Source organism: Hyperoodon ampullatus (genome assembly GCF_949752795.1).
Source record: "Hyperoodon ampullatus genome assembly, chromosome: 1".
Classification (NCBI taxonomy): domain Eukaryota; kingdom Metazoa; phylum Chordata; class Mammalia; order Artiodactyla; family Ziphiidae; genus Hyperoodon; species Hyperoodon ampullatus.
Window position 1 is genome coordinate 215304433 of NC_136914.1, and position 27926 is coordinate 215332358.

The window sequence follows — 27926 nt, forward strand, 5'->3', positions numbered from 1 at the left end:
GCACATTTGCTGAGCACAGACAGACTTCCAGCGCCCCCTGGCCCTGGGCTGGGGCTGCCTCAGAACCCTCTCTCTGCCTACCGGGCAAGCACCATCCCAGGCAGGGCTGGGCGCTGATCAGGGGTCCAGGGGGTGCCCAATGCAGGCCTGGCTGAGGGGGGACTTTTCTGTCTTTGCGGGGGCGGGGAGACTCAGCCAAGCTGACCTCACCGCGGCCCCGCCCACACAGGTGTTCTGTACCTCGGGGGTGGGGTGGGGGGGAGTCTTCAAGGTGGCCCAGCCTGTCCCGTGATCATCCCAAGGGGGTTGTAGGGACCAGGAAGGACACTGCCTCCCCTGAGTGTCTCCCCTCTTGGTCACCCACCCACCATGGCAGTTCCTAAGCCCCAGTGGCACGTCAAGCTATCACTGAGCTTCAAACCTGAGTGCCAGTGGGCTCCAGAGTGTTCCTTGAAAGCAGAGGGTGTGGCGAGGATTCCCCAAGCGACTGTAGTAAAGGCTTCACAGTCAAGGGCACGGGGTGGGCGCTCAGCAAACCGTGGTGATGAGGAAGGGGTGGGGCGCACCCAGCGCTGGCCGTGAACCCGTGCCCTGGGCAAGCAGCACATCCAATCAACGGGATGGAGCTTCTGCAGACACACCCAAACACCACCTCTTGTGCAGGCACTGGAATGAGAGGGAAGCAGACTTCCATTCGGCGCCCAGGGCGTGCACGGTGGTAGGGGGCCGGCACCTAAATAAACACCACCGTGCCACCCACTAGGTGCAAAAAGCAAGGTATATGCCAGGACAGGGGGGCCCAGAAGAAGGAGGAGTAAGATGGGGAAGGCTCCAAAGAGCCGTGGGAACTAGGCCCAGGCTTGCAGGAAGACGACCCCCTGAGACTGCAGGCTGGGAGGCCAGCAAGGAGGAGGAGGCCCTCACAGACATCCAGGCAAGAAGTGATGAGATGTATGAGCGTGGCGAGTGGAACCAGGTATAATGGGGGGCGGGCAGGACTGGTCGGCCATGGTGAGAGGGCCCTTCCTGCTCAAGGACGGCCTGTGTCACCTGCTCCCCAGACTGACAGATACGGCCAATAACTTGGAGAAAAGGGTTTTAAAACAAGGAGGAAGCTGAAAAAAGACTGCAGACAGAAGAAGCCAGTTGCCGAGGCTCCCCTAATCTGCTGGCCACACCATAAGCACACAGCGGAGGCTCTGCCCTGAGCCTCGGGTGACCTGGGTGACCTTGGGTTTGACAGCAGGTGCACCGGTAACCTGGGACAGGTTAACCTGCTCCAGGGACAGGGAAGGCAGCTGATGGAGACCCGAGCCGGAGCAGGGCCAGCCTCCTGCTCGCTCCTCCTGAGTCCCTTTCCTAGAATGGATGTAGGTCCTTTAATCAGATATACAGCCTGAGAAAATTCCCAGGAAGGCAGAGAACAGCTGGCTCCACGATCACCACCATTGACCTCGTGTGTGTCGCAGGGGCCAGCGGTAAAGCCAGATAAGAATCATGGGGCTGGAGATACACGAAACGTAGCCAATATTCAATTCATGAATCACTTGGTTTATCGCACACAAACAGCACACAACACAGCTTAGTCAGAGTAGGGAAAATAGGAAAGGTGGTAAATGAACCACCCCAAGAAGAGGGAAGGAGGCATCTCGGCACGAGCGGAGGTCCTGGTCCTGCCCCAGGTCTCCGGACAAGCATGAGTGGGAAGTCGCCCTCTGCTCTGACAGGGCCTCGGGCAGCGACCACCTGCAACAGCTCAGCACCTTGGGATCGGGTCCTCCAGCAGAGAGCCTTCTAGTCACTGGGCTCAGTGTCTCTTTTCAAGGAGTGGGTCAGGAGGTGGAACAGTTACACCCAGGGTACCTTGTCTCTATCAGTTGCTCCTTCAGTTCTAGTGACATACGTTGTCCATCAAATTTCTTATCTAAAGTACCACTCAGTTTATCACTCTAAGACACTCACAGTCCTACAGCGGATGTTCCAAGACAACTAATATGGAAGTTCACTTTGGCCACTGTGACTCTATTTTGAACTATTTAAATAGCTTAAATCCTATACGTTTCACACAAGGTAAGTAGGAATCGTAGCACAGAAGAAATCACATCATAACGCCTTGGCTACTTATCACTGTGGCTATGGAGCCTCCACTTCCTGTCCCCACTGGGGAGTCCAAGCTCAGCCCCACACATCCTTGACCTAACGCACCGCCTGGGAGATGGATGGGGAGGTTAGGGTTCTCCGTGGTTATTCTGGGGGATGCTTGCAGTGTTTATGTGGCCCCAGCAGACCTGAAATCCAGATTTCAGCAGCTGCATGGGGCCAGCTTGATTAGACTTTGTTCTTTTTTGTTTTTTAAATAACAGAGGTGGTGCATTTTTCAGAATGCATATGAATACGGCCTTTGGAGCAATGAAAATACACCCCATTCATAGTCAGTCTGTTAACATAAAGCTCAGGGGGACATTCAGTCTGGTTGGAAGCAATAGGAAAAGGCACTGAGCCAGCAGTCAGCGCTCTAGTCAAGCCTGGTGACCTTGGGCAAGGACTTTCCACCTCTCTGGGTCTCAGTTTTCTCATCTGTAAAATGGAACAGAAGGCTCCATCCTTAAGTCAGGGAGCTGTAAGATGAGGGAGGCACCTTAGGGAGTATGGCCACAGTCTGACCCCAGACTCAAAGCTACCAGAAGACAGCAGGCACACAAAGCAGTGCTTGTTAGGATGGGCTTCAGACCCACCCAACTCAGGCCCTGCATGCTCACCCCAAGGTGCAGGAAGCTGGGCATCCAAGGGCTCACGAGACTAGCTGAGGCAGCTCCAGGAGTGCCAGGGTTGCACCAACCACCCTGCAAACCAGAATCAACTGGGAGCTTAAAAAAAAGATGGGGGGAGGGGCTTGTCCCAGGCCCCACCCTGACCAATTCAAGAACAATCCCATTTACAGGCCTTTTTAAAAAGCCCTTGGGTACTTCTCCCCGTGCAGCTGGGGGAAGCTCCCCAAGGAAACAGTATTTCCTGAATCCTCTAAAGGCGAGTCTTCTCATCCCAGGCTTCCAAGTGAACTTATTCCTTATTCTCCAAGGGAATTTATTAATTTTGTGTTTTCACCTAGATGATCATCTATTTTTTTTTTAGTGAGTTACAGAGACAAGGTTTTCTCTTTGTTGTGGTAATTTGCAGTAAGAGTTTTGTTTCCTAAATTGATGTGCAATGAAATGATGTTGATGGGAATGTCCGGGGGGCGGGTGGAAATTTTTAGTGAGGATGGTGTCCTTCTATTTACTCAGGTCTGAGAAACCTTGGAGAGTATGGTCTGGGACTGAAAATGTGGAAGACATGTCCAGTGCCACAGGCTTTGACAGCAGAGAGTTGGCTTTGGGACCCGGAACGGAAGAGCAAACGTGGCCACAGAGGAGCAGGGAGGGGTGGGGGAGGAACGAGCCTCGGGGGTGGGAGCGGGGACCCCAGGGCGCTCCTCAGTGGGGAGATACAGCCGACGTCCCTGGCAGCGGAACCCACAGGTGCAGAAGCTCAGGAGAGGAAAAGACCAGGTGTCTTCCAGAACTGTGTGTCCTTCCATCTAAGCAGCTGTAGGGTGGGAAGGCATCAGGGAAGAGCAGAAATGAAGCTGGGCGAGGCCTCGTGGTGGCCATGTTAATTTTCTCGGGCTGCCATAACAAAGTACCACATATGGCGTGGCTGAAACAATAGAAACTTATGATCTCACAATTTTGGAGGCTGGAAAGCCCAGGACCAAGCTGTCACTGGTTCGGGTCCTTTCGGCAGCTGTGAGGGAGACCCTGTCCATGCCTCTCTCCTTTTGGTGGTTGCTGGTGATCTTTGCCATTTCTTGGCTTGTAGAAATATCACCCAAATCTCTTCGTTCATGTTCACATGGCCTTCTCCCTCTGTGCATGTCTCTGTATCCAAAGTTCCCCTTTTTATCAGGATACCAGTCATACTGGATTAGGACCCACTCTAATGGCCTCATTTTACCTCTGTAAAAACCCTAACTCCAAAAGGTCATGTTCTGAAGTCCTAGGGTTTAGGACTCCATCATATCTTTTTGTGAAGAACACAACCCAACCTATAACAGTGGCCAACCTTGCATGTCCGGCTTAGGAGCTTGGACTCCACTTAAACTGGATCCCTCTCCACCGGATACCCGCAAACTATTCTCTTTAGTTAAAGCCCAAATTACGTAGCCCTGGTACAAGCCCTCTTCAGTGTTCTGTTCCTTGTTAGCTTGTTTAATCAGCTGAAATTGTATTTCTTTTAGGCAATCAGTGTCTGTGCCCCAAGGGACCATCAATTCCATGAGGGCAGGGCAGCAGGATAGTCTGTTCCCTGTTACACCCTCAAGGCTGGAAGAGCATCCAGCACGCTCTGGCCACATAAAAATGAACACAAAAGAGTGAACAAACATGTGAAACACGCATCTGAGGGTGTCAAGGAGCCACCCACAGGATTAGAGCTGGGAGGAAGCTCTGGGGGAGGCAGATGTGGTGCCCTAGAGAGACGTGACGCCAGCCCCTCGAGGGTAAGGGCAGAGAGAGGGGAGGGGAGGGAACAGATAAAAAAGGTGATGAAAGCAAGGAATGAACAGGTCTCAGTTGGCCTCAGGGTGCAGGAGAAGGAGAACCCAAGCCACACCCTCCCCAGGGCAGCGGCTGCGCCAGCTGGCAGGGCTCCCCAGGCTCTGACGCTGCCACTTGCCTACATGTGGCCAGTGAATGACTTTTCCCACAGGTGCTGGCCTTCCCTTCCCTCCCAGGGAAGACAGCTGGCAGGACCTCAGAACCTCAGGTCCCCAGAGAGGAAGGAGGAACTGAGCTGTGCCTGCCATGGGCAGCCAACCGGGAGGCGGCATGGGGCCCTGCCTTGGGTCACCTGTCACAGAGACCAGGCAGGCTCGGGACTGCTTGAGAGCACCCAGTGGGTCTGCCCCCAGCCACTGGTGACTGTGGCAGGCGTGCCCAGCCCCGTGGGGGGCAGCTTGGTGCAGGAACAGTGTTCCTAAATCCACTGGGATTCCCCCCATTTACAGGGCAGCAAACTGAGGCCTTCAGAAGGAGAGAGCAGCTGCACAGTAGGAGGTGGCGCCTAAAATCAACGCCTCCTCCTCCATTCACCCCAACTAAGCCCCTTACTTTCAGGGCCTCTGTTGCCTTGGCTGTAGAATGGGAATAAAAAAGGCGCTCTAGGAGCTACGATTTGATTGCCGCCATTTTCTCTCAAGACACCTTTTGAACCAACACCAGCTATTTCTCTTCTGATATTCAGTTCTCTCTCATGCCCTCAACACCTCTTCCAGAGATTGTATTCCCGAGATGTGTTTGTTCAGCTTATTTCTCATTATCTTAGGTATTGTCACCTCTTGGATAATTCCTTATCCACTTTGAAAGAGGGGTTTGGATGCTGTGCTCCTTCAGGGTGACTCTTGCTTGAATTGAAAGGTGAGTCCTTTCTCTAGGTTGCAGTTTCCAAAATTTCCTGTGGGATCCCAGATTTTAAAACGACCTTAGAAGTACATCACTTTGGGCTTCCCTGGTGGCGCAGTGGTTGGGAGTCCGCCTGCCGATGCAGGGGACACAGGTTCGTGCCCCGGTCCGGTAAGATCCCACATATGCCGCGGAGCAGCTGGGCCCGTGAGCCATGGCCGCTGAGCCTGCGCGTCCGGAGCCTGTGCTCCGCAACGGGAGAGGCCACAACAGTGAGAGACCCGCGTACTGCAAAAAAAAAAAAGAAGTCCATCCCTTCAGTCACCCTACATCTGAGGCTTGGCTTCTGTCCATGTCTACTCAGTCACAATGTCCTCCAAGTAAGGCAGGGGTCATGCCCCACCAGCAAAGGCCTATCCTACTTCCCAGTGATTCTAACCTTTAGAAAGCTTTTCCTCATATTGAGCAAATCTGCCTCAGTGGGTCCCTTGAGGACAGGGGTGACCACGATCTGCCCTTGGCATTTAGAACAGAGCCTGGTGACCTGGAAATAATAAGAATCGCTTCTTGCCTAACTGAGCTATAACCCTCCCCTTTCTTTCCAGCTCTGCCCTCCCAGGTGACTGTTGACCAGATGAAACACCACTGGCCACTCACGTGAGAAGTTTTCCCAGATTCCTTGACCAGTCTGCAGCTGGAACCAGGAGAGCATGGACAATGGGAACCACAGATTATCTGAAAGTGCCTTACTAAATCTTTGTCAAAAATGACAATCAAGTCACAGAAAGGCTTGGCTGCTATTAGTATGGGTGGTGAAACCAAACAATTACACAATCCAAACCCTTTCCTAACGAGGATGGAAATGTCCTCATTAGGAATATAGAGTCTGGAAAGGGTGGTGCCCAAGGCCCAGCTACCCCACCAGATGGACCACAGGCCTCTGAACCACTGTGACCAACCTCTCTCAGGAGATGTCCAGTGGCTAGATGCACCTGCTGGGGCCCCGGTGACAAAAGATGGCCCGGTCCAAGGGCTTATCCAAGGGATTGTTTACAGAACTATGGACAGGGTTAAGGGAATCCACTAGGGGTACTAAATCACCAGGGATGTAGCAGCAGCTGGGAGCTCTAACTTCCCTGGAATCTGAAGCTTGGAGGGAGGAAGCTGTCATGAGAGTCTGGAAGGGGCTGGGGCCAGGGGAGGAGCTGCTTGAGAGGAGCTGCAGCTGTCAGGAGAGAAGTGCAGCCGTCACCCGACCAGAGCACAGAAGGGAGGGAGCCTGGGGAAGAAATATCCCGACCTCTCCCTCCTCCCACCTCCTTCCCATTGACCGAACCCAACCAGAAGGCCGAGGGCAAGTAGTGCAGGGAGGCCGTCCATAGAGACAGCTTCCAGGGCACAGAGCAGGGAGGAGAAGGCAGCAGAGATCTGGATGTTATCCAGACCACCGTTAGCTTCTAATGTCTCACCCTTTCATCCAACAAATGTTTATTGATCACCTAGTACCTGTCAGGCGCTGTCCTAAGCTCTGGTGACACATTAATGATTCTACAGACCTTGACCCTGCCACCAAAGCAAGGTCTAAACAAATAATCACTGAAATATAATTACCAATGATTGGGATACATTCCATGGAAGAAAAACTAAGGAAAGTGATGAGATGTAAAGGAAGGTCTAGTTTCTCCATGGGCACTGGAGAAGGCTTCTTTGAAAATGTCACATTTAAGCTGAGCCCTGAGCGATAACTTCAGTTTAGGCAGGGAAAGGCTGAGGGCAGTGTGTTCCAGGAAGACTAAACAGAATATGCAAAGACCAAGATGGGCACTTTCAAGAGACTACACACAGCCTGTGTGCCTGGAGTTCAATGAGCGAGACTCAAGGTGAGGGAGGGAAGAGAGGCATGGTCCAGGTAACGCTGCACCCTGGTAAGGAGTTTGTATGTTTTCCCAAGAGTGGTGGGCAGCCACTGGCCCCATGTCATGGGTCCAGGGCTTCCATTCAGCCTAATACTGCCGTTCCAGGCTCCTCAGTACGGTCCTTGATGAGCATGAGTGTCAGGCCTTGGACTAACCTCCTTCTTCAGCTGCAGGACACCTCCAGGAGCTGTGGGGTGGCAACACTGGGCTTTGGGGTCATTGAAGCATAGGTGACCCCACTGAGGTTCATCATCACTTTACCAGTTCCACAAACCTTGACTTTTCTTAAGCCCACTTGAAGCCCTGGGCTTCCCTCAGCACCACCCTGCTCACCTCCAGCCTCAGAGTTCTCAGAAGGGAGGTTCACAAAAAAAGAAGCCATTTTCTACCTTGAAACCCTCTGGAAATTGCTGGCAACCTTAGTGCTTCTGGGATTGATTGAAGGGCATGAGTAGAATATGGAGCAACTGGAACTCTCGCCCAGCTGCCGACGGGAGTTCGTGCAGGTGCAGTCGCTGTGGGAAAGTGTTTAGGGCAGCAGCTCCTAAAGCTAAGCACGCACACACCCCAGGACCTGGCAATGCTACCTCTGGGGACAAACCTGAGAGAAACAAGTGCAAGTCTAACAAAAGACAGGTACTAGACTAGAAAGTTCCCAGCAGCATCGTCCATAACAGTCCCAAACTAGAAAGAACGCACGTGTCCACCAAAGCAGAATGGATACACCAACTGTGATAGATTCACACAGAAATGTACCATATAACACAGCAATAAAAAGGAACCAACTATAGATACATGGAACAACATGGATGAATCTCAAAACCGTGTTGTGTGAAAGAAGCAAGACTCTAACCAGCACATACTGTATAATTCCACTTATATGCAATCCCAGAAGAGACCAAACTAATCTACGGTGATAGAAGTCGGAGCATGGTTATGCAGGTGGTGGTATCATGGCAGGGATCATGAGAGACACTTCTGGCTGCTGGAAATGCTTTTCGATCTGGGGCGTATACACAGGAGTATACATTTGTCAAAACTCATTAAACTGTACTCAAGTTTTCAACTTAAGATTTATACACTTGGGAGCATCTAAATCATATGTCAATTTTAAAAACAGCTGGGCAGCACCTGGCTGTCACCCCCTCAGCCCTGAAGGAAAGCAAACACTTCCATCTTTCTTATCCCCGGGTCATAAACTATATTGTTTCCCAACAAAGCTGTATCTGAACAGTGTTTATTTGACTCTTTTGAGTGCCTCCACCAGCAGGGTTTTTACAACTCTGTCCAGCATCTTTGGAAGGATGCTCTCCACCCACCTCACCCCCAAAGTAACCAAGGGCTGTCTTCATAAACAGATGCTTCGGACTGCCCACTCCTGCACGGCTCTGCCAGGGTCTGCAGGGCAATGAGATGAGTCTGGGCTTCCTGTTTCCAAGAGGATTTTGAGTGGGCGGCACTACAGCTTGGAGTTTCCCTGTTATCACCTGGGGACCACGATCTTTTGGCAACTGTACCTGTAAATTCAGATTAACAGAGCCTTTTGCCATCCCATAAAGTCAGTTTCCCTTTCCTCAAATCTCACTTTATAAACAGCCCTGCCCCCCGGCTGAGCTGGCTTTATGTGTTTATGATAACCTAGGTTCAAACCTGGCATGTACAGAGCCCTATCTATCCCCCACCCCCGTCCTTTTCTGAGGAATCCAAAGGATAAAGTCTGATTATAAAAGGCCATGACCAACCTGCTGGGCTGCAGGTGGAAGCTCTGGGGCCACACAGTAAGTCACAGCCCCACGTGGGCAGGGAGCCGGGTAGGGGTAGGGCTTCCAGGGGGACGTGGCCCAGAACAGGGGAGCACAGCAGTGCGAAGACCCTGGGTCCAGGGTCCGAGAGAGGTGCTGCCCAACTCCCTGTGTGCAGGGAGGCCTCAGCCTCAGGGTCCCCACCTCGAGGGAGGGCCCCATGTGTGCTGAGGGCGGCCCGCCCTGTCCGCCAGCCTCGTGCCTGTGCATCTGGTGTCCGTGCGTGTCTCTGTCTTCATCCCCGAAGATGCTGCCCTCTTGGACCATCGGCCTTCTCCTGCTGGCCACAGTCAGAGGTGAGGATGCTGCCACCATTCCTTTGGTGACCGGGCCTGGGCTGGCCTTTGGGGGAGACAGACAGAGGCATCATCATCATCTTCTTCCTAATTAACAGCATTATTCTTATTGCATGAAACAGCAATCGCTACCAGTCGGGGAGTGATGACTCTGCGGTAAAGACAGGGTACCATGCTCAACAAGGATGATCCCAGCATTGTTCCATCCTCCTGCAAAGGCTCCAGTGGCTGGAGCAGGCGGCGGAGGTGGCAGGCAGCTGGGCCAGGTGGAGAGTGGGATGTTCTTGTCAGGCCCCCAATACCCTCAGTCCCTAGGCATGGACAAGTGCACGTCTGCAGACTAAAATCCTGTGGACGTGTCCCCCTGTGAACTCCCGTCCTGCCCGGCCTCCTGCCCAGAGGAGATGCAGACACCCACGTTTTACTTGTCCTGAAACCTCCCTTGTTACCAAAGCCCCCCGAGCCCGAATCTGCTTATGCCCATCCCCCCACCTCCCCGCAGGTGTACCTCGCAGGTGCTCTTTCCCACACTGTCGGGTCTTCTCACCTCCTCTCCCATCAGTCAGAACCCTTCACTGCCTGGCTCGGGCCCCCAAACCCTGCTGAGCACAGTCTCCCCAAGAGCAGACATGGTCTCCTCCAGTCCCTGCAAGGGCTTTCTTCTGCATTCGGACCCTTCCCCCCTTGTCTCCTCAGCTTGTCCCCAGCCCCCTCTTGCCTTTCTGGAATTCCACCCTGGCCTTGCAGCCAGACCTGGCCCCCTGACAGAAGAGCCTGGGTGGGGTCTGGCTGTTCCTCAGGCCTTTCCAACCCCTCTTGGTCTCCTTCGCTGATCTGCTGCTTCCTCCTGCCCCAGACATGGGCATTCCCAAAGGTCACTCCAGGTGCCCTCTTCATCTTTCTGTTCCTCAGGACTGCCCCCTTGTCCAGTCCCCACCAGCACACCCCCAGTCCTCCCATGTTCCAGGCAGCTCCACCAGGGCCTCCCACCATGCCTCAAACTCACTTGTCCCACACCAGGCTTGGACAGCACCCCCTAGCCCCATCTCCTCACCTCTTCCTTAACTTCCTCTGCCATCAGGTCAGAACGCCTCTCCCCTGCCCCCAGGCTCCCCAACCTCTGAGCCACTTACACTTGGCTCCCACCCCACTCATGGGCTCAGCACCCCCAGCACTTCCCCACTACCCACCTAATGCCCAGGTATCTTAACCTGGCATCGAAGCCCCTGCGCTTACCATCTGAAGCCAAGTTGCTTTAGCCTCCTGTGGCCTTTCCTGTGGGACTGTTCCCTCTTCCCAGAATGAATTCAACGCTGTCTTTATTCCTTCCCAGTTAGATTTCCTCTCTTTCAGGGCCGGGTTTCGATCTGATTTGTCTCTATGGCTCCCCAATTCCTACTTTTATTCCCAGTTAAGCTTCTCGGGTTCAAATCGTGGCTCCACCACTGGCTGTGGCCTTGGGTAGCTGACTTTTCATCTCCGTGCCTTGGGCTCTTCTTCTGTCAAATAGAGGCACTATTCATTCCTTCCTCATGGGCTGTTTGGAGGCTAAACAGGCCAATACTGGTAAAACACTAGTGTGGTGTCTGGCACATAGTAAACAACAAGTATTAACTATTACCAGTTTTTGGATGAATGACCAATATTTGGCTCCATCAGTTGAGGAAGCCTAAGAGAGAAAATCCATTGTAATCCTCTGGATTTGAAATTATGTCACCCCTGGTTATACTGGGGGTGACATAATTGTGAAAATATGTCATGGACTAGAGAAAGGACCCTCAGATTTAGATGGGGATATTTAGGTCATCAATTGCATGTACTGAGCCCCTACTATACACAGTATGATGCAAAAATAAATTCTCCCTCTTCTTAAGACATTTACCTTTTCAGAGAAGAGGGAAATCTGAAATGGCAGAGAATAATTTGGAAAAAATAAAGGTGCACAGAAGGATGACGTGAAGACATGTGGACTGGACAGATGCCCAGGAATGCCTACTGTGTGCATGGCCTGTGCTGGATGTAAGAGAGACCTCAAGACTCATCGAGTAGCATTTCTGTGCTACGACATTCGTAGACACTTGATAAATACCTGATGGTTGATGAGTGGATGTAAAGGGCCATCTGGGAGTTTCCTGCAAGAGGTAGTTTTAAGGCTGAAGGTTCCCAGGAATTCTCAGTGATTCCCCAACTTGCCTGATGAACAGGGGCATTTATTAAATATGCTGTTTCTCGGGCCCCACCCCAGACCCTCTGAATCAGAATCTCTGAGGGACGGGCCTGGGGGTGTGTATATGCTCATTCACCCTCAGCCCCCAGGTGGTTCTTATCAACACAGAAGTCTGAGGAACACTGACAGCAAAGATAAAGATGAGCACTGGCCTTCACCAGCCCTGAGCTGTACCCTGAAGAGTCCTCCCGAGTAGCTGAGATGACATTGCTCCTTCTCAGAACCTCACAAGTGTCCTGTTTGTTCCTCTTCCTGACCCAGGAAAGGAGATCTGCTACAAACCTTTTGGCTGCTTTTCCGATGAAAAACCATGGACCAGGATCTTTCAGCGGCCTTTAAAGTTATTTCCCTGGTCTCCCGAGGACATTGACACCCACTTTCTTCTGTATACAAATGAGAATCCAAATAACTACCAAGTAAGAGGGGCATAGAATGACCGCATGGTGGGGGATTTGGGCGCCCACGCTGGAGCCTTCACATGGTTATCTGAGGAATAATTCACTGCCTTGGAACTTTTTACATGATGCTCCCTCACCAATGTTAGACTTAGAGCCATCTTAGCTCTCGGGATCATAAATCCCTTCGAGTACCTGATGAAATCTATGGACGCCCAACCCGGAAACTGACACATTCACACACTTGTGCACAGAACTGCAGGGCTTCCCAGGATTAGAACCCTGTTTGGGGAGGAAGGGGGTGTGAGCAGCTCTTATGGAGAAACCCAGACCTATGTATCCCTGAGAGGGTCTGTCTTCTTTCCGAACCAGGCAGTGGAAGGAGCGTAGCCCCTCAGAGGGTAGGGATCGGGCGATGTAAATCCTTCCTCAGGAGGTAGAAGGGGAACAGGGGACATTTAATGACAAAGGAGAAATTTGGGGACCCTTGGAGCAATCTTCAGTTCCCAGAAGGCCTGCCAGGTGGAGGCCAGCAGGCTTCCTCCAGGTGCTCAGAAGTGAACAGGAAGAACTTGCTCAGAACTCAAGCAGCTCACAGCTCTGACCCCAAACCAAGTTTGAGAGAGCAGGGTGTCTGTCTATAGGTCCCCGAGGTCATCTACTGTTGGATTCTAGGTGACAAACTACCCACCCAGAGTCCCCATTTAAAAAGATAATTTTTTAAAATAAAATATATTTTATGCAAAAAAAAAAAAAATTCCTGAGAAGGGATTCATAGGCTTCCCCAGATGGCCAAAGAGGTCCTGGCACAAAAAAGCTGAGGAACCCCTGGGCCAGAAGCATCAGGCATGAGGGGAGATGCACCTCAATGGAGCAGGAAGGGTTAAATGCATAAAATAAAAAACATTGGATTAAAAAGGACACTAGGGCTTCCCTGGTGGCGCAGTGGTTGAGAGTCCGCCTGCCGATGCAGGGGATACGGGTTCGTGCCCCAGTCCGGGGAAGATCCCACATGCCGCGGAGCGGCTGGGCCCGTGAGCCATGGCCGCTGAGCCTGCGCGTCCGGAGCCTGTGCTCCGCAACGGGAGAGGCCACAATAGTGCGAGGCCCGCGTACCACAAAAAAAAAAAAAAAAGGACACTAATTATACTGGAAAACAGTTATCAGAACATTTAAAAAGATAAATATGGGATATAGTAATATGTGTGCTGCTTTATTATCTCACTAAATAACAAGATCTAGGGGTTGTTCTAATAACTTCTGTAATTTTAAATAGTAATGAGTACAAATGATATTTTTAAATATCTGTAACAACTGTAATATAAAATGAAAATATCTGCCACCTCTGTTGGTGACAGTATATTGCTAAGTCTGCTATGTTTGTTGCTCAATTTCACAATTAACAAAAATGCTACATGTCAGTATAGAAAAATCAATAAACTTGGACGTTCTGAATCAATCCTCCAACCCTAAGTCAGGAACTCCTGTTCTAGCCTCACCCAACTTCTGGGAGTTGAATCTGTCACCTTGGTCTTACAGGAATGGGCTCTAATGGGTCTGTGGTTTGGAAAGGCCAACATTCAAATTCATCTTTTCTAATTTAACCAGCGGATCAATGTCACTGACCTAGCCACCATCGAGGCTTCAAACTTCCAACTAGACCGCAAGACGCGCTTCGTCATCCACGGCTTCCTAGACAAGGGGGAGGAGGACTGGATAATTGACCTGTGCAAGGTAGGCACTCACCCTCCTCACCTGGTGAGAGCAGCGCCCAGCACATGGAGTCAAACGCTGCATCCCCTGAGGCTGGGAAAGGATAACCTCCCAGGAGAGATGGGTCCATCCTAAAACCACTGAGGAAAACTGGGGTTCTCATGGGCACCCAATGTCAAGGTCTCCCAGCCCACGAACCTCTAGTCAAACATCACCTTATGAGGCTGAAAAGACCCAGAGTCCAATCAGAAAGTCCCAGAGGTGGAGACAACAGCAAATTACCTGGCGTTTGTCTCTGATGGTTTATATAAAACCCTTGTATGTCATAAAAAATACTCTACCCCCCGCAGCACTACTATCCAATAGCATTTTCTGTGATGATGGAAATGTTCTGTATCTGCTCTACCCGAATCACTGGCCGCCTGGGCTTACTGAGCACTTGACTTGTGGCTAGTGTGACCAAAGAACTGAATTTTAAATTTTATTTCATTTTAATTAATTGTAAAGAGCCACACGTGGCTCGTGGCCACAGTATTGGACAGTGTGGCTCTATTGTGATCATGAATATTAGTAATGAATTATTATTCATACCATCCATTTCCTGAGCACTTACTGTGAGTCTGGCATGTGCTAATCATTCCACAGTCCTTGTCCCGTTTAACCCTCCCAGCCACGCTGTGAGGCAGGCACAGTTACGGTTCTCATTTTATAGATGAAGAAATTGAGGCAAAGAAAAGTTCAATGCTTGCCCAAAGTTGCATCCAGAGGTGGAATGCGAAATGAGGTCTTTGTTAGACACCACAATCCCGTGTGTCTACAGCTTTAGCCTATAGGAGGTGCCCATGGCACGGCTCTTAGAGGCTTAAGCTGCGCTGGGATAAGACTTTGAACAGCTTCTGCCCGAGCGCTCTTTGTTCCTCTTGGTCTGGGGTTTCACCTGAGTTTCTCCTGAGTTCCAGAGGGAGGCTATGCGGACCTGGAAATTGGAGAGCCGAGGGTATGTGGTCCACCACGATGCCTTGACCCCCCAGCCAACCACTCCCAGCTTCAAAATGCAGTCCAGGACCTCCCCAAATGAACAAAGGATATAGTGTAGCCCTTTCTGATGTTTCTTCCCTCCACCCCCCAAGGGACCAGTATCTGTGCTTGGGTCACACTACATGATACAAAAGATGCATGTATCCGGGAGAGTTGTCTCCTACCTTGGTCTAAATTTCATCTTATTAAACTTGTCCCTCAATACTTTATATCTCCCATCAAAGCATTTTTGGGAACATAAAAGCAGCCTCTCTGTGGCTTCAACTATCTAGTATAAGGGTCTGCAAACTTTCCTGTAGAAGAGCAGGTAATAAATATTGTAGCATTTGTGGGTCACATGGTTTCAGCTCATATGACTTCTGTTGTAGCTATGAGGCAGAGATGAACGCTATGTAAACAAATGGGTGTGGCTGTTTGCAATAAAACTTCATAAAAGCAGTTAGCAAACTACTACCCGAGTGGATTTGGCACTCAGGTAGTAGTTTGCTAACCCCTGACCTCGTAAGTCATCTTTCTGACCTGGTTGTGTCAATGACCATCTGTAAAACCTTAGACAAGTCACTCTGTTCCAGGCCTCAGTTTCCACATCTGCTAAGTGGGAGTAAGTATACCCAGTTCATAGCACTGTGGTGCGGACCAGGACAAGTGTGAGGATTATTAAAGCTCTGACACAAGCTAGATGCTTGACGGTTGTGAATTCCTATCTCTGGAGTGTGCAACCCGTGGCTGTTAATAAACTGGTTTCTCCCTCATGTTTGTCTTTCCCAGAAAATGTTTAAAGTGGAGAAGGTGAACTGCATGTGTGTGGACTGGAAGCGCGGGGCCCGCACAGGATACACCCAAGCTGTCCACAACACTCGGGTCGTGGGAGCGGAGATAGCTTACTTAATACAAGGGCTGTCGGTAACCCCCTGCCTGGGCCACGTCCTGTGGGTAGGGGGCAGGGAGAGGGGCAGGCCAGCGCCCCGTGGCACCCAGGGGCAGCCTGGGGACCCATGGGTAGAGGCAGAGCCTGAAAGCCGGGAGCCCAAGAAGGGCCTTTGCTACATGAAGCTGCAAACTTCCTCCCTCCGGGGTTGTCCTGAAGATCCCTAGCTGTGGGGCCTGAGGCAGACTAACCTCTTCAAGCCTCAGTTTCCCCTTTTGAAATAAGCCTTCCTTGCAGGCTGTTCTGGGAATTGTAGAGCAGGCTGGGCTGCCCTGAAGTTCTCAGCCCAGATGAGTCTGCACTCTCAGGGAAGGTCCCTTACAGCCTCCGGGAAGGTCCCTTACAGCCTCCAGGAAGGTCGAGTCTGGAGAACCCCAGAGCCGGGCCCATTACCACGTTCTGCACTGGCCCAGCCCCTGCCGGGGACGAGGGGAGGGAGGTCCGCGGTGGGCTGCGTGTGGGAGCCGGCAGAGCACTGCCAGTCCCGGCCAAGGCGGCCTGCAGGTGACGCGCTGGTCGCCGGTCAGCACCGTTACCCCGCGCGCCAGCCGGACCCCGGGACCTGCAGACTGTGGCCAGCCAGGGGCCGGGTCGCGCTGTCCTAGGCGGCGGCCAGGAGCCGGGGGTCGTTCCTCCCGAGTTTCCAGCCTGGGTCCTGGCTCGCTCCCCGCTCCCCGAGAGCCGGCGCGTCCCCACCCGGTGCTCTGGGACCTGACGCTCCTTCCCTCCGCAGACCCAGCTGGGCTATGGCCCCGAGAACGTGCACCTCATCGGCCACAGCCTGGGCGCGCACACGGCCGCTGAGGCGGGCAGGAGGCTGGGGGGCCGCGTGGGCAGGATCACAGGTAGGGGCGCTGGGCCGGGGTTGGGGGCGGGCGCCGGCCCAGCCAGGGGAGCAGGCGGTGGAAGGCGAGACCCGCGCGCTTCCCACGGCCAAGGGCGCCCCTTCCGGTCCTCCTGGAACTGGTTTTAGGCGGTGCAGGGGACTTAAAAATAATTGTTCATGTATTTTCATGTGTACTAGAAAATACACGATTGTAAGCAAAAATACATTTATAAAAAAAGAAAAATATAACTAACACGTGAAAGTCATGACTTCAGGGTTATTATTGCTAGCGTATGGCAAAGTTTTTTTAAAAGTGAGCTGATTTTTGAAAAAAATCAATTCATCAGTTTCACAAATATTTATTGAATGTCTTCGCTGTGCCAGGACAGGCAGACAATGAAAGTGACTAGCTGAGACCTGCCATAGGAGGGGCTCAGTAAAGAATGAATGGAGGGGGCTTCCCTGGTGGCGCAGTGGTTGAGAGTCCGCCTGCCGATGCGGGGGACGCGGGTTCGTGCCCCGGTCCGGGAGGATCCCACATGCCGCGGAGCGGCTGGGCCCGTGAGCCGTGGGCGCTGAGCCTGCGCGTCCGGAGCCTGTGCTCCGCAACGGGAGAGGCCACAGCAGTGAGAGGCCCGCGTACCGCCAAAAAAAAAAAAAAAAAAAAAGAATGAATGGAGGAAGGAAACACTAGGCAGAATGAATACACGGACATAGACACAGACCACCGTTTGGTGCACCGCATCAGTATGTAACTTACGCAAACTGTTCAAGTCAGCATTTAATGAATGCGTCTGTTGCTCTGGGCACCAGGCTAGGCTTCGGGGGAAGGATAAAGGGTCAATAGTTCCTGTTTACCTAGAATTTTTCAGTTTGCCATGTCCTTTCTCTTAGGTCTTTTCATGGGATTTTCACAGTAACCCTGCCAGGGGAGTTACTGTCGTTATTCCCACTTTCCAGGTTCGAGGAGAACAGGCACCTGGCCTTGCGCAGAGCCAGCACTACATGTAGGTCACCGAGTCCTGAGGGCCCTGCTCCTTCCACCTTCTGCTTCTCTCTTTTTTTTTTTTTTTTTTGCAGTACACGGGCCTCTCACTGTTGTGGCCTCTCCTGTTGCGGAGCACAGGCTCCGGACGCGCAGGCTCAGCGGCCATGGCTCACAGGCCCAGCCGCTCCGCGGTATGTGGGATCCTCCCAGACCGGGACACGAACCCGTGTCCCCTGCGTCGGCAGGCGGACTCTCAACCACTGCGCCACCAGGGAAACCCTCTGCTTTTCTTTGAAGATGAACTGGGCACGGCCCCTGCCTCAGAAAATCCACAGTCTAGTACAGGAGGCAGACAACTAAGTAGGCAACTAAAAGCCAAAGCAGAGTTAACTAATGCAAAAGAATCCTATGCCATGAGGAGGGAATGAGCCAAGAAAGGAGAGGCTACATTTCCCATGAAGGGGTCGTGTTTGAGGGGGTCTTGGAGGGGAGAGAGATTAGGGGAGAATGCGGGGGAGCGAGCGGCAGGCCGGGGGCCATGACCGCAGACGCAGGGGAATGGACTGTGCAGGGCTTGGAGACTGTGGAGGAGCTGGGCCAGGCCCGGGAGCTCAGTCTTGGAGGGCAGTGGCCAAACAGAACGTGTGTGAGGGAAAAAAGGAAAAGGGAGACGCGGGGTACCATCCCGATCTTCCATGACGCCAGGCAGTGGGGATTTCTGGATGTTCTGTGACGGGCAACGACCCCACTGGCAGCCTTTCTGTCCCAGCCTCTCTCCCAAGCAGACCAGGAGCTACAGACTCAATTCTCCAAACTATGACTGCTGGGGCGTGTGGTCCTTTGCCCAGGAATCCCCATGGATTTTGTGTATACAGGGTTTAGATCCTGGGTGGTCTTAGCGTGCAGCCTCCCTGTCCACCTCCCCCTTCTTAGGGCTGGACCCGGCACAGCCATGCTTCCAGGGCACGCCAGAGGAGGTTCGGCTGGACCCGTCTGATGCCATGTTTGTGGATGTGATTCACACAGATTCTGCACCCATAATCCCTTTCTTGGGTAAGTTCCTCACCCCACCTCTCAGGGACCAGGGCTGTAACTGATGAGAGCAGGTCCAGGCATGTGCCCCCTGCCACCCTCCCCCACCTGCACACACATACCACAGGGTGGTATTCAAAGTGGTTAACCAACCAGTCAAAATGGGTGTATGGGCACCAACCAGTCAAAACGGGTGTCAGCCACAAACAACCAGCCAGTTCAGTGCCAGTGATATCAGCCTGAGGCCCAAGGTAGGACAAAAGTCTTCTATAACCTGTGGAAGGCTCACTCAGTCTCCAAACTCTGCATCCTTCCCTAGTCTGTCAGTATCCAGAGTAGTATTTATTATTGATGTTTGACCTGTACTTGCAAAATGCAGAGGTAATCTTTGCATTTTTTTCCTTCTTTTGTCAAAGCTTTGCTTACAGTTTGTTTTGTTGGAGATTAAATATAGCCCTTAATTGAATTCTTCTAAAATTAACATTCTTTTTTCAATATTTTCTTGTATAACCACTCATGAAATGTGCCAATAAAAGGTATGTTTTTGATGATTCTGTCACTTATGGTGTGTTTACCATGTGCTGCATTGAACATTTTGCATACATTAGCTCATTAACCGTTGTAACAACCCTGAAAAGTGGGTATTGTTATTACCACTTCATAGCTGAGGAAACTGAGGCTCAACAAGGTCAAGTAATTGATCAAGTAATTGTCAAGTAATTGTCAAGATCACAGATATGTAAGAAGAACCAGGATGTGATCACAGGTCTGTGTGCTTCAAAATCCAAACCACCTAGCCACTGTGCTGTGGTTCTCAATATAACAACAAAGTTTATGTGGTCTCAGTGTAACACTATAATGTAGAAACCAAAATTTTAAAATGAATAAAGTAATAAAAAGTGCACCAGCCCTGCCCTGACATGTGTCTTCTGGTGCATAATGGTATCAGGACACCGATGATGGTATCGTGTTGTTCAGGGCCTCCCCAAGACAGACAGACAGACACAAATACACATGTGCCCGCTCACCCAGAGCCTACCTCCCCCCTCATCTTACGTCCTCTGCTCTCTCCTTTCTTCTTTTTTTTTTTTTTTTTGCGGTACGCGCGCCTCTCACTGTTGTGGCCTCTCCCGCTGCGGAGCACAGGCTCCGGACGTGCAGGCTCAGCGGCCATGGCTCACGGGTCCAGCCGCTCCGCGGCATGTGGGATCTTCCCGGACCGGGGCACGAACCCATGTCCCCTGCATCAGCAGGCGGACTCTCAACCACTGTGCCACCAGGGAAGCCCCAACTCCTTTCTTGTCTTGCCAAGTGCTCATCTGAGAACTTTTGCAGAGCCAGAGACAGGGGGGCTGCACTGTGGGGAGAAGTTGCCAAGAAGGCTCTTGCTCCCATTGGAAGGAGTTGAACGCTCTTCGTGGCCACCACCTGACTCTGGGACCACTTCCCTCCCACTCACCTCTGCTGCCAATGTTTCAGGTTTTGGAATGAGCCAAAAGGTGGGCCACCTGGATTTCTACCCAAATGGAGGAAAGGAAATGCCTGGATGTCAGAAAAATACCCTGTCAACCATCATTGATATAAATGGAATATGGGAAGGTATGTAAATGAGAGAAGCAAGACAGCAGCTGCTCCACTTGGGGAGAAGGCAGGTGGTGTGGTCTGTGCCGGGCATTTTCACAGCAGTGGCACGAGATAGTTACTCTGGTTAGCCCCATTTTACAGACGAGGAAATGGGGTCAGAAAAGTGATAAAACTTGCCCAAGGCCACCTTATATTTAAGCCCAATTTCTGGCTGCAAAGCCCGACCCCATGCCCAGCCTGCGCCTTTTCCCCCTTAGCAGGATGCTGAGACGTGGGCTGCACTGGCACATCAGTTAGGACCCAGCTTTGCCTTTGGCCCCCATCCTTCCTTCAGTACAGGCTCCTTGAAGATCTGCAGAGTATAAGCAAAGATTTGGAGGGTTTTGACTTTCTTGCCATTTGCTATTGTCAGGTGCTAGGGATGGAAAGGGATTGAGCTGGTAAGAAGACGATGGGGGGAAGGGGGAGGATGGACGTGCCCTGTGGGTTTGAGGGGCACGTGCATGGAGGTGGAGGCCTGGGGGTCTGGGGGACGAGCCTTGTACGTATCTCCATTTATCTGAGAGAGCAGGCCCAGTACCCCTAATGTTAGGTGACCTAAAGTACCATCTCCATTAGCCGTCCCTAGTTCTGGCCTGGGGCTATTCCTGTTGCCCCTCCCCTGAGAACAGGCTTCACTCTCCTCCCTAAAAGTGGAGGCTTTGAGTCTGTGATCGTCTCATTTTAGTCTTTATTTTTTCTGAGCGGGGAGTTCCCCGAGGCCAGGGGCTGTGGCCTGGGCGACCCGGACTCCTCAGGACCCTGCGAAGGGCCTGGCGCAAAGCAAGCTCTGTGTCCAGCTTGTTACCTTGAGCTGAGCGGCCTTCCGTGGCATTTTAATCTTGCATGTGCTTCATGTGAAAGAGCAGAGTGGATAAAACAATAGCCAACATCCCCCGACAGTCGGTGGAGCTTTTCACCTCCTCTCTGCTCAGCACCAGGTAACTCGAGGGGTGGCTCCTTGGCTGATCTGCTTTCTGAAAGAACACCAGAGTCACAGTGAGGGCTGCCCCCTCTCAGATGGGACGAGCAGGGCACACATAATAGGAAGGAGCCCAGGTTTAATTAGAGAGGTGACCGGTCGCTGGAATGTGCTTCTGTTGTGTGCGTGCCCAGTCACCCTGGCCGCTGAGGAACAGTGACATCCGCTTGCTTCTCTAACATGGAATCCCTGGGCAGCAATTTTGGATGAAAGAGACAGTTAAGTTCGAAACAGGTCCTATTGTCTGGTAATGAGTGTTGCTGTGGGGTGCTCGGGACTGGGGGGCTTATGGAGAGCTAATCCCCCAAGCACAAAGGGCAACATTCCTTTCCCCACGGGTGGTGGATGAAGCCCGGCAGACCCCCCAGCAGTGGTCCCCAGGTATGCCAGGGTCACTGTGGATCACTCCATGGGAAGTTTGTACCTAGTAGCTGGAGACGGGAAAAAACAATTTCCCAAACAAGAGGACTCTGGTTTAAAGAGAAAGACGGTAAATAAAATGCAGTGAAAGAGTAGCCAGAGGCCATGGTGACCTTGCTCTCCATTGCTTTTACCTTATGCCTGGAGGAGTAAAAAGGAAGAATTTCTCAGCCTGAGACCATAGACAGAAAAGCTTGGTTCATGCGAAAGGTGAAGTATGATATGTCTCTAACCAACGCCCCCCACTCCCCCCAAGCCTTCGTTATTCATTTACGTTACATGCCTGGCCCCCGGGGATTAGACAGAGGTGCTTGTTAGACCTTCTCATTCCCTAACACTTGCCTAGCCCTGAGGGGGACCGCCCCAGAAAATGGACAGTGCCAGGGAGAGGAAAGTGACTCCAGCCAACCACCACTACTAAACAAGACCCCAGCTTTTCTACTTGCCCCAAAGTATGTCAAGATCAATGACAGAAATTTTGAATTGTGACCAAGGTGTTCAGGGGCACCAACACCCACCTGTGAAATGCGGAGGTGACTCCTCGCTGGGTCAGAATGGTTCGGGCTTCAAAAGTTTAATGCCTCTTGTGAGCACCCTTGGCCTTTGCCTTCTCAGGAACCCAAGACTTTGTGGCTTGCAATCACCTAAGAAGCTACAAGTATTACTCAAGCAGCATCCTCAGCCCCGATGGCTTCCTAGGCTACCCTTGTGCATCTTACAATGAGTTTCAGGAGGTAGGTCACACCAGGGGCCCAGGGAAGTTGGTGGTGATGGTGGTGTTGTCCCTTTGGCTTGGAACGGAGCAGAGATGTAACTCCACGGCTAACGAAAGGAGGCACTGGAAATGCTGAGGCTCACAGAGCCTTCCTCCCAGGAATAGGATGGGCAGGAGGGGGACAGCACAGACTTGAACTGTGCTGGGGCTTCCCTAGATCCCCAACTTCTCATTCTGGAAAATTCCCAGTGTGTGCAAGGATGCATGGGTAGATGGATGCATGAATGGAAGGAAGCATAGGTAGATGAGAAGGTGGATGAGGGAGGGATGGATGGATGGATGGATAGATAGGAGGATGGAAAGGAAAATGCATGAGTCAAAGGCCTACGACTCACAGACAGACTGTTTTCTTTCACTAGAGTGGCTGTTTCCCTTGTCCTGCTGAAGGATGCCCCAAAATGGGGCACTATGCTGACCAATTTCAGGGGAAAACCAGTGCTGTGGGACAAACTTTTTTCCTGAACACAGGAAGCAGTGGTAACTTTACTCGTAAGTTTCCATTTTACTCATTTAAAAATTCTTGCAAATAATTTTAGAGTATCAGCCTTATTAGGATCTTAAAAATTCTTGCAAATAATTTTAGAGTATCAGCCTTATTAGGATCCTTGGGAGCAATTGACAGAAACTCACCTCCAACCAGTTTAAGCTATAATGGAAAGACAGTAGAATGGCATTTGTCTTGGATCTCAAGTTCACCCCTTTAACCAAAAATCCTGATCAATGGAATAAAGTACAGTGATTGGCCCAGGCTGGGTCACATGTCCACCCACCCCAGTGGTAGGAAGGATGGATCCATTAACAGAAGAGGGCAAGGTGGGGCAAAGCCACTGTAAGTCAAGACGTCTCCCAGCTAAATACCTCTTCTACCAGTCCCCCTGCACACACACAAGCACGCTGCATTTCTGTTGTTGTTTTTGCCCAGCTTCTCGTGAAAAGAGTAAAAGATAGAGAAATGATCAAGATTCTTTTGTTATAAATAATATCACACGGTAGCCGAATAGAAGAGGAATTCTTTTTCAAGGGATTTTTACATTAAAAAAAAAATTATATAGCACTTCACAAAACTCTTTTCACATACAGTATTTCATGTAATCTTCACAATATTTATCATGAGAGATCACGGTTTGGCGCTCTCTATAAAGTCTTATATGTATATTCCTTTAACCCAGTCATTCCGCTTCTCAGTGTACCTTAGGAAAATACTTGCATGAGAAAGTGCTCAAGGGTGTTCATTGCAGCACTGTTTTTAATACCAGAAGATTGGAGAGAGAAACCTGGATACCCATCAATTGGTAAACCACCAAATACTGTACAGAACCGCTAAAAAGAAGGAGATAGCTCTATGTGCTGAGGAGAGATCTCTAAGGCATATTTAGTGAAAAGGCAAGTGACAAAACAGCCTGCAACATGTCATGTATCAGTCAGGGTCCCAACAGGAGACAGACTTCATCCAAGTGGCTCAAATGGAGAGATTTTACTGAAGGGCCTCCTGTTAGAGGTGTGGGCAGGGTTAAAGGAACAAGCAAGATTTTCATGTTAAATTTATACTTACCCATATTCATATTTTCCAAAATTTTATAATAAAATATTTTTATTTGTAACAAGAAAAAAAAAATCAAGGGATGCTGAGGCCCCCGGAATCTGGTGGCTATGCAGCTCCCAGAATGCAGGGAAGGAGGGAGTTTCTGCCAGACTCATGGTTCTGGAGCAAGGGGGGAGCCAGGGAGATGACACCTGCACCTCTCTCCTCCTGCCTTCTGACTTCCTGCATACACCTCTTATAGGCTAAACCCAGCTAAAAGCCAGCAGCAAGGATCCTGGGGTGGGAGGCAAACATTCTGGAACACAGGGCAGGACAGAGAAAGGGAATCATTCTGGGGTGGGGATGGGTGGGGCGAATAGAGAATAACAACACGTACTATTTAAAGAAGGGAAAAGAAGCCTGTATTCTTTTATATACATAGATGTGTGAGAGAAAGAGAAAGAGAAAGCTCTAAATCAGCATATCTCAACCTCACACTACTGACATTTGGGGCTGGATAATTCGTTGTTGTAGGCGTCTGTCCTGTGCATTGCAGTTTGTTTAACAGATCCTTGGTCTCTACCCACTAGATGCCAGTAGCTCTCCACACACACCCCACCTCACCCCCAGTGTGACAACCAAAGAAGCCTCCAGACTTTGCCAGATGTCCCTAGGGAGGCAAAATCTCCCCCTGATTGGGAACCACTGGACTTGATTAAGTATAGAGACCAAAGTGGTGACGTCAGGGAAGGACCCGGGATGCAGGGCAGGTAGATGGGGAGCTGATGAAGGTTGTTTCTTCTTTTAATTTATCTGAGTTGTTTTTCTATTGAGAATATGTCCGTTGCATGTGAAAATAGCAATAAACTAAAAGAGCGGTAGGTGATTTATCCAAACATTAGAGCCACAAGCATCTCCCTCTCCCTGTGGCCTTTCTGGGGATGGCCAGTGATGTGTACCCAGGGTACACAGGTGCAGTAACCGGCTGCCTTGCATCCATCAGGGCACATACACTGCTGTATCGACATGAGATTGTGCTGAAGTATAAGATTTACTTCCTCTGGAGTCCCTCACCCCCACCTAGAATCTGAATCCCGGGACCCCAAACCTCGCTTAAGGAAATCATTAGTCACATTCACCCTTACCTCTCATCCGCGGGGGACTTAGAGCTTAGAACAAGACTGCGTCCACGGGGTCATTCTTTTCAACAAGAGGAGTTAATCAAATGACTGTATTTCTTTCAACAGATTGGAGATATAGGGTCTCTGTCACACTGGCTGGAAAAAAGAAAGTGAGTGGTTACATCAAGATTGCTTTGTATGGAAGTAATGGAAACTCAAAACAATATGAAATTTTCAAGTAAGTTTGATAGTAAAGTGAAATGACCATACTTTCCATAATAGATTCTTCATACAAGATTGGGTATAAACTGCTTTATAAATCTAGCCATCTATTATACAGAACGATTGAATCTTGGAATGTCAAAGCTGGAAGGAAGGCTTAGCACCTGGTTCAATCACCCCATTTTACACATGAGAGGAGTGAGGCCCAGAGGGGGAACCGGCTATTTAAAATGAGACAAATGCTGACTCCTTTTGGATTGTCAATCGTTGCTTCCTGACTTAGGTTTTATGAAAATCAAATTCTCCTTAGGCCAGGCACATTTGTATGGCAACTCCCTTCCCAGCAACACACACACAGGAATCCTGAGGCCAGCTTCTCGTTGCTGGGGTAGCCTCAACACCTACTTTTGCTGGACATACGAGGTACTTGGTAAATGTGTGTTGGATGAATGCATAACCGTGCTGTAAAAATAGATTCTGTTTTTTGCATGAACTTTTACATAATAATTTTCATGTTAAAATTCTTTGACAACTTCCTGTGCTACATATGAGGGGCTAACAAATGACCTCGGCTGACCCACAGGCATCTTCTAACATGAGACGTTGCGTTAATATAGTCCTGCAGTGGACTAATAGGGTTAATATGCCACCCCAAATATTTAACTTCCCTCTAGGGACAAACTAAGACAGTGGAAATCTAGAGTCCAGTATTTTTTAAAGGTCTGTTCTTCACAAATACATTTGTGTTTTAGCAGCCCCTGGATGTGCATGAAGTCATACAACCTATTTGCAGAAAAGCAGAAACATCAGCCGTTGTTTGAAGAAAAAATAAATTGCTGTCATCCTATGTATTTATATATCCAGCTGATATAACATTTTCTGTCTATGTTTTCAGAGGATCCCTCCAACCAGATGCAAGTCATATGCATGTCATTGATGTGGACCTCAATGTAGGAAAAGTCCAGAAGGTCAAGTTCCTCTGGAACAACAATGTGATAAATCTCTTCCAGCCCAAACTGGGGGCTTCCCGAATTACAGTGCAAAGTGGTGAAGACAGGGCCAAGTGAGTATCTTTTATTCCATCTAAGTTTTATTTTCTATATTTAGCTATCAATGTATTCACCAATCCATCCATGCATCCAATCACCCACCTACCCATATGCGTATTCATCGACTCATCCATTCATCCAGCCCTTCCTGCTCATCCACTTACCTATCCACTTATCCATCCAGCCATCTCTCCAGACCTGTCTCCTCACCCTTCTGGCTGTTCAGCCATCCTTCCATTCATCTACCCAACTATTCATCTCAACTCTCCATCTACCCATCCAATTTACTTTGAAAAATCAATCATTTTCCTTAAGCCAAATTCAACTTGACAGGAGCAAGGCCTCAGTGGTAAGGCATAGATTCAAGGAACAGGCAAATATGAAACTCTTTTACCTTAAGCAATAAGGAAGACACGTGCAGTACTTGTAGGAAATCTCTGAGTTAATTTCAGCTGGGGTGCAGGTATTAATGTAAATTGTTTTGTTTGGAGACTACGGCATGTGTTGGGATCTAGCTTATGGGGGAAAGCTCTTCTCATTTGGAGGAAATAGAATCTTACTTGGTAGGAGTTTGGAGAGTACCTAATTGTGTTTAAAATATGGAAACTCCTAACTGTGTTTAAAATATGATCCACCTTAAAAGAAGATCATCATTGCTAGGCCCAAAACCCCCTAGACTTTGAAAATCTTTGGTATGACCACTGATTCACTCTCAGCTCATTAAAAGCCCAAGGAGGGGAGGAGGTTCTTTGAGTGGATTTGTTGGGTGAGAGTCACTTGGACTCTGCCTGGTGTAGCAAAAAGCTTTTCAGTCAGAGAGGTCCGAATCCCAGCGAGTTGGCCAAAAGCTGTTTACTCATCTGAGGTCACGCTTCCACAAGCAAACGAGCCTCATGCTGGAAATGTTTTCTTTCACAGGTATAATTTTTGCAGCAGCGACATGGTGCAAGAAGACATTTTACAAACTCTGTACCCTTGTTAAAAATGTGGTGGCCTCAGAAGACCTAAATAGACACTTCCCCAAAGAAGATATACAGATTGCCAACAAACACATGAAAGGATGCTCAATATCACTAATCATTAGAGAAATGCAAATCAAAACCACAATGAGATATCATCTCACACCGGTCAGAATGGCCATCATCAAAAAAATCTACAAACAAACAAACAAACAAAACAAAAAAATCTACAAACAATAAATGCTGGAGAGGGTGTGGAGAAAAGGGAACCCTCTTGCACTGTTGGTGGGAATGTGAATTGATACAGCTACTATGGAGAACAGTATGGAGGTTCCTTAAAAAACTAAAAATAGAACTACCATACGACCCAGCAATCCCACTACTGGGCATATACCCTGAGAAAACCATAATTCAAAAAGAGTCATGTACCAAAATGTTCACTGTAGCTCTATTTACAATAGCTCGGAGATGGAAACAACCTAAGTGTCCATCATTGGATGAATGGATAAAGAAGATGTGGCACATATATACAATGGAATATTACTCAGCCATAAAAAGAAATGAAACTGAGTTATTTGTAGTGAGGTGGATGGACCTAGAGACTGTCATACAGAGTGAAGTAAGTCAGAAAGAGAAAAACAAATACCGTATGCT

At 50.0% G+C, this 27926-nt stretch overlaps 1 protein-coding gene across 1 annotated transcript; it reads left to right on the forward strand.

Moving 5' to 3' along the window:
* Positions 1–9403: 9403 nt before the first annotated feature.
* LOC307048089 (pancreatic lipase-related protein 2) lies at positions 9404–27295 on the forward strand (the record flags this gene model as incomplete). Its single annotated transcript, XM_079696979.1, has 12 exons — positions 9404–9452; positions 11941–12095; positions 13683–13808; positions 15594–15728; positions 16487–16598; positions 18501–18620; positions 20079–20198; positions 22240–22358; positions 22759–22888; positions 25169–25280; positions 26160–26327; positions 27232–27295. The coding sequence occupies 12 exons, from the start codon at positions 9404–9406 to the stop codon at positions 27293–27295; spliced, it is 1410 nt and encodes a 469-aa protein (XP_079553105.1).
* Between the last annotated feature and the right edge of the window lie 631 nt (positions 27296–27926).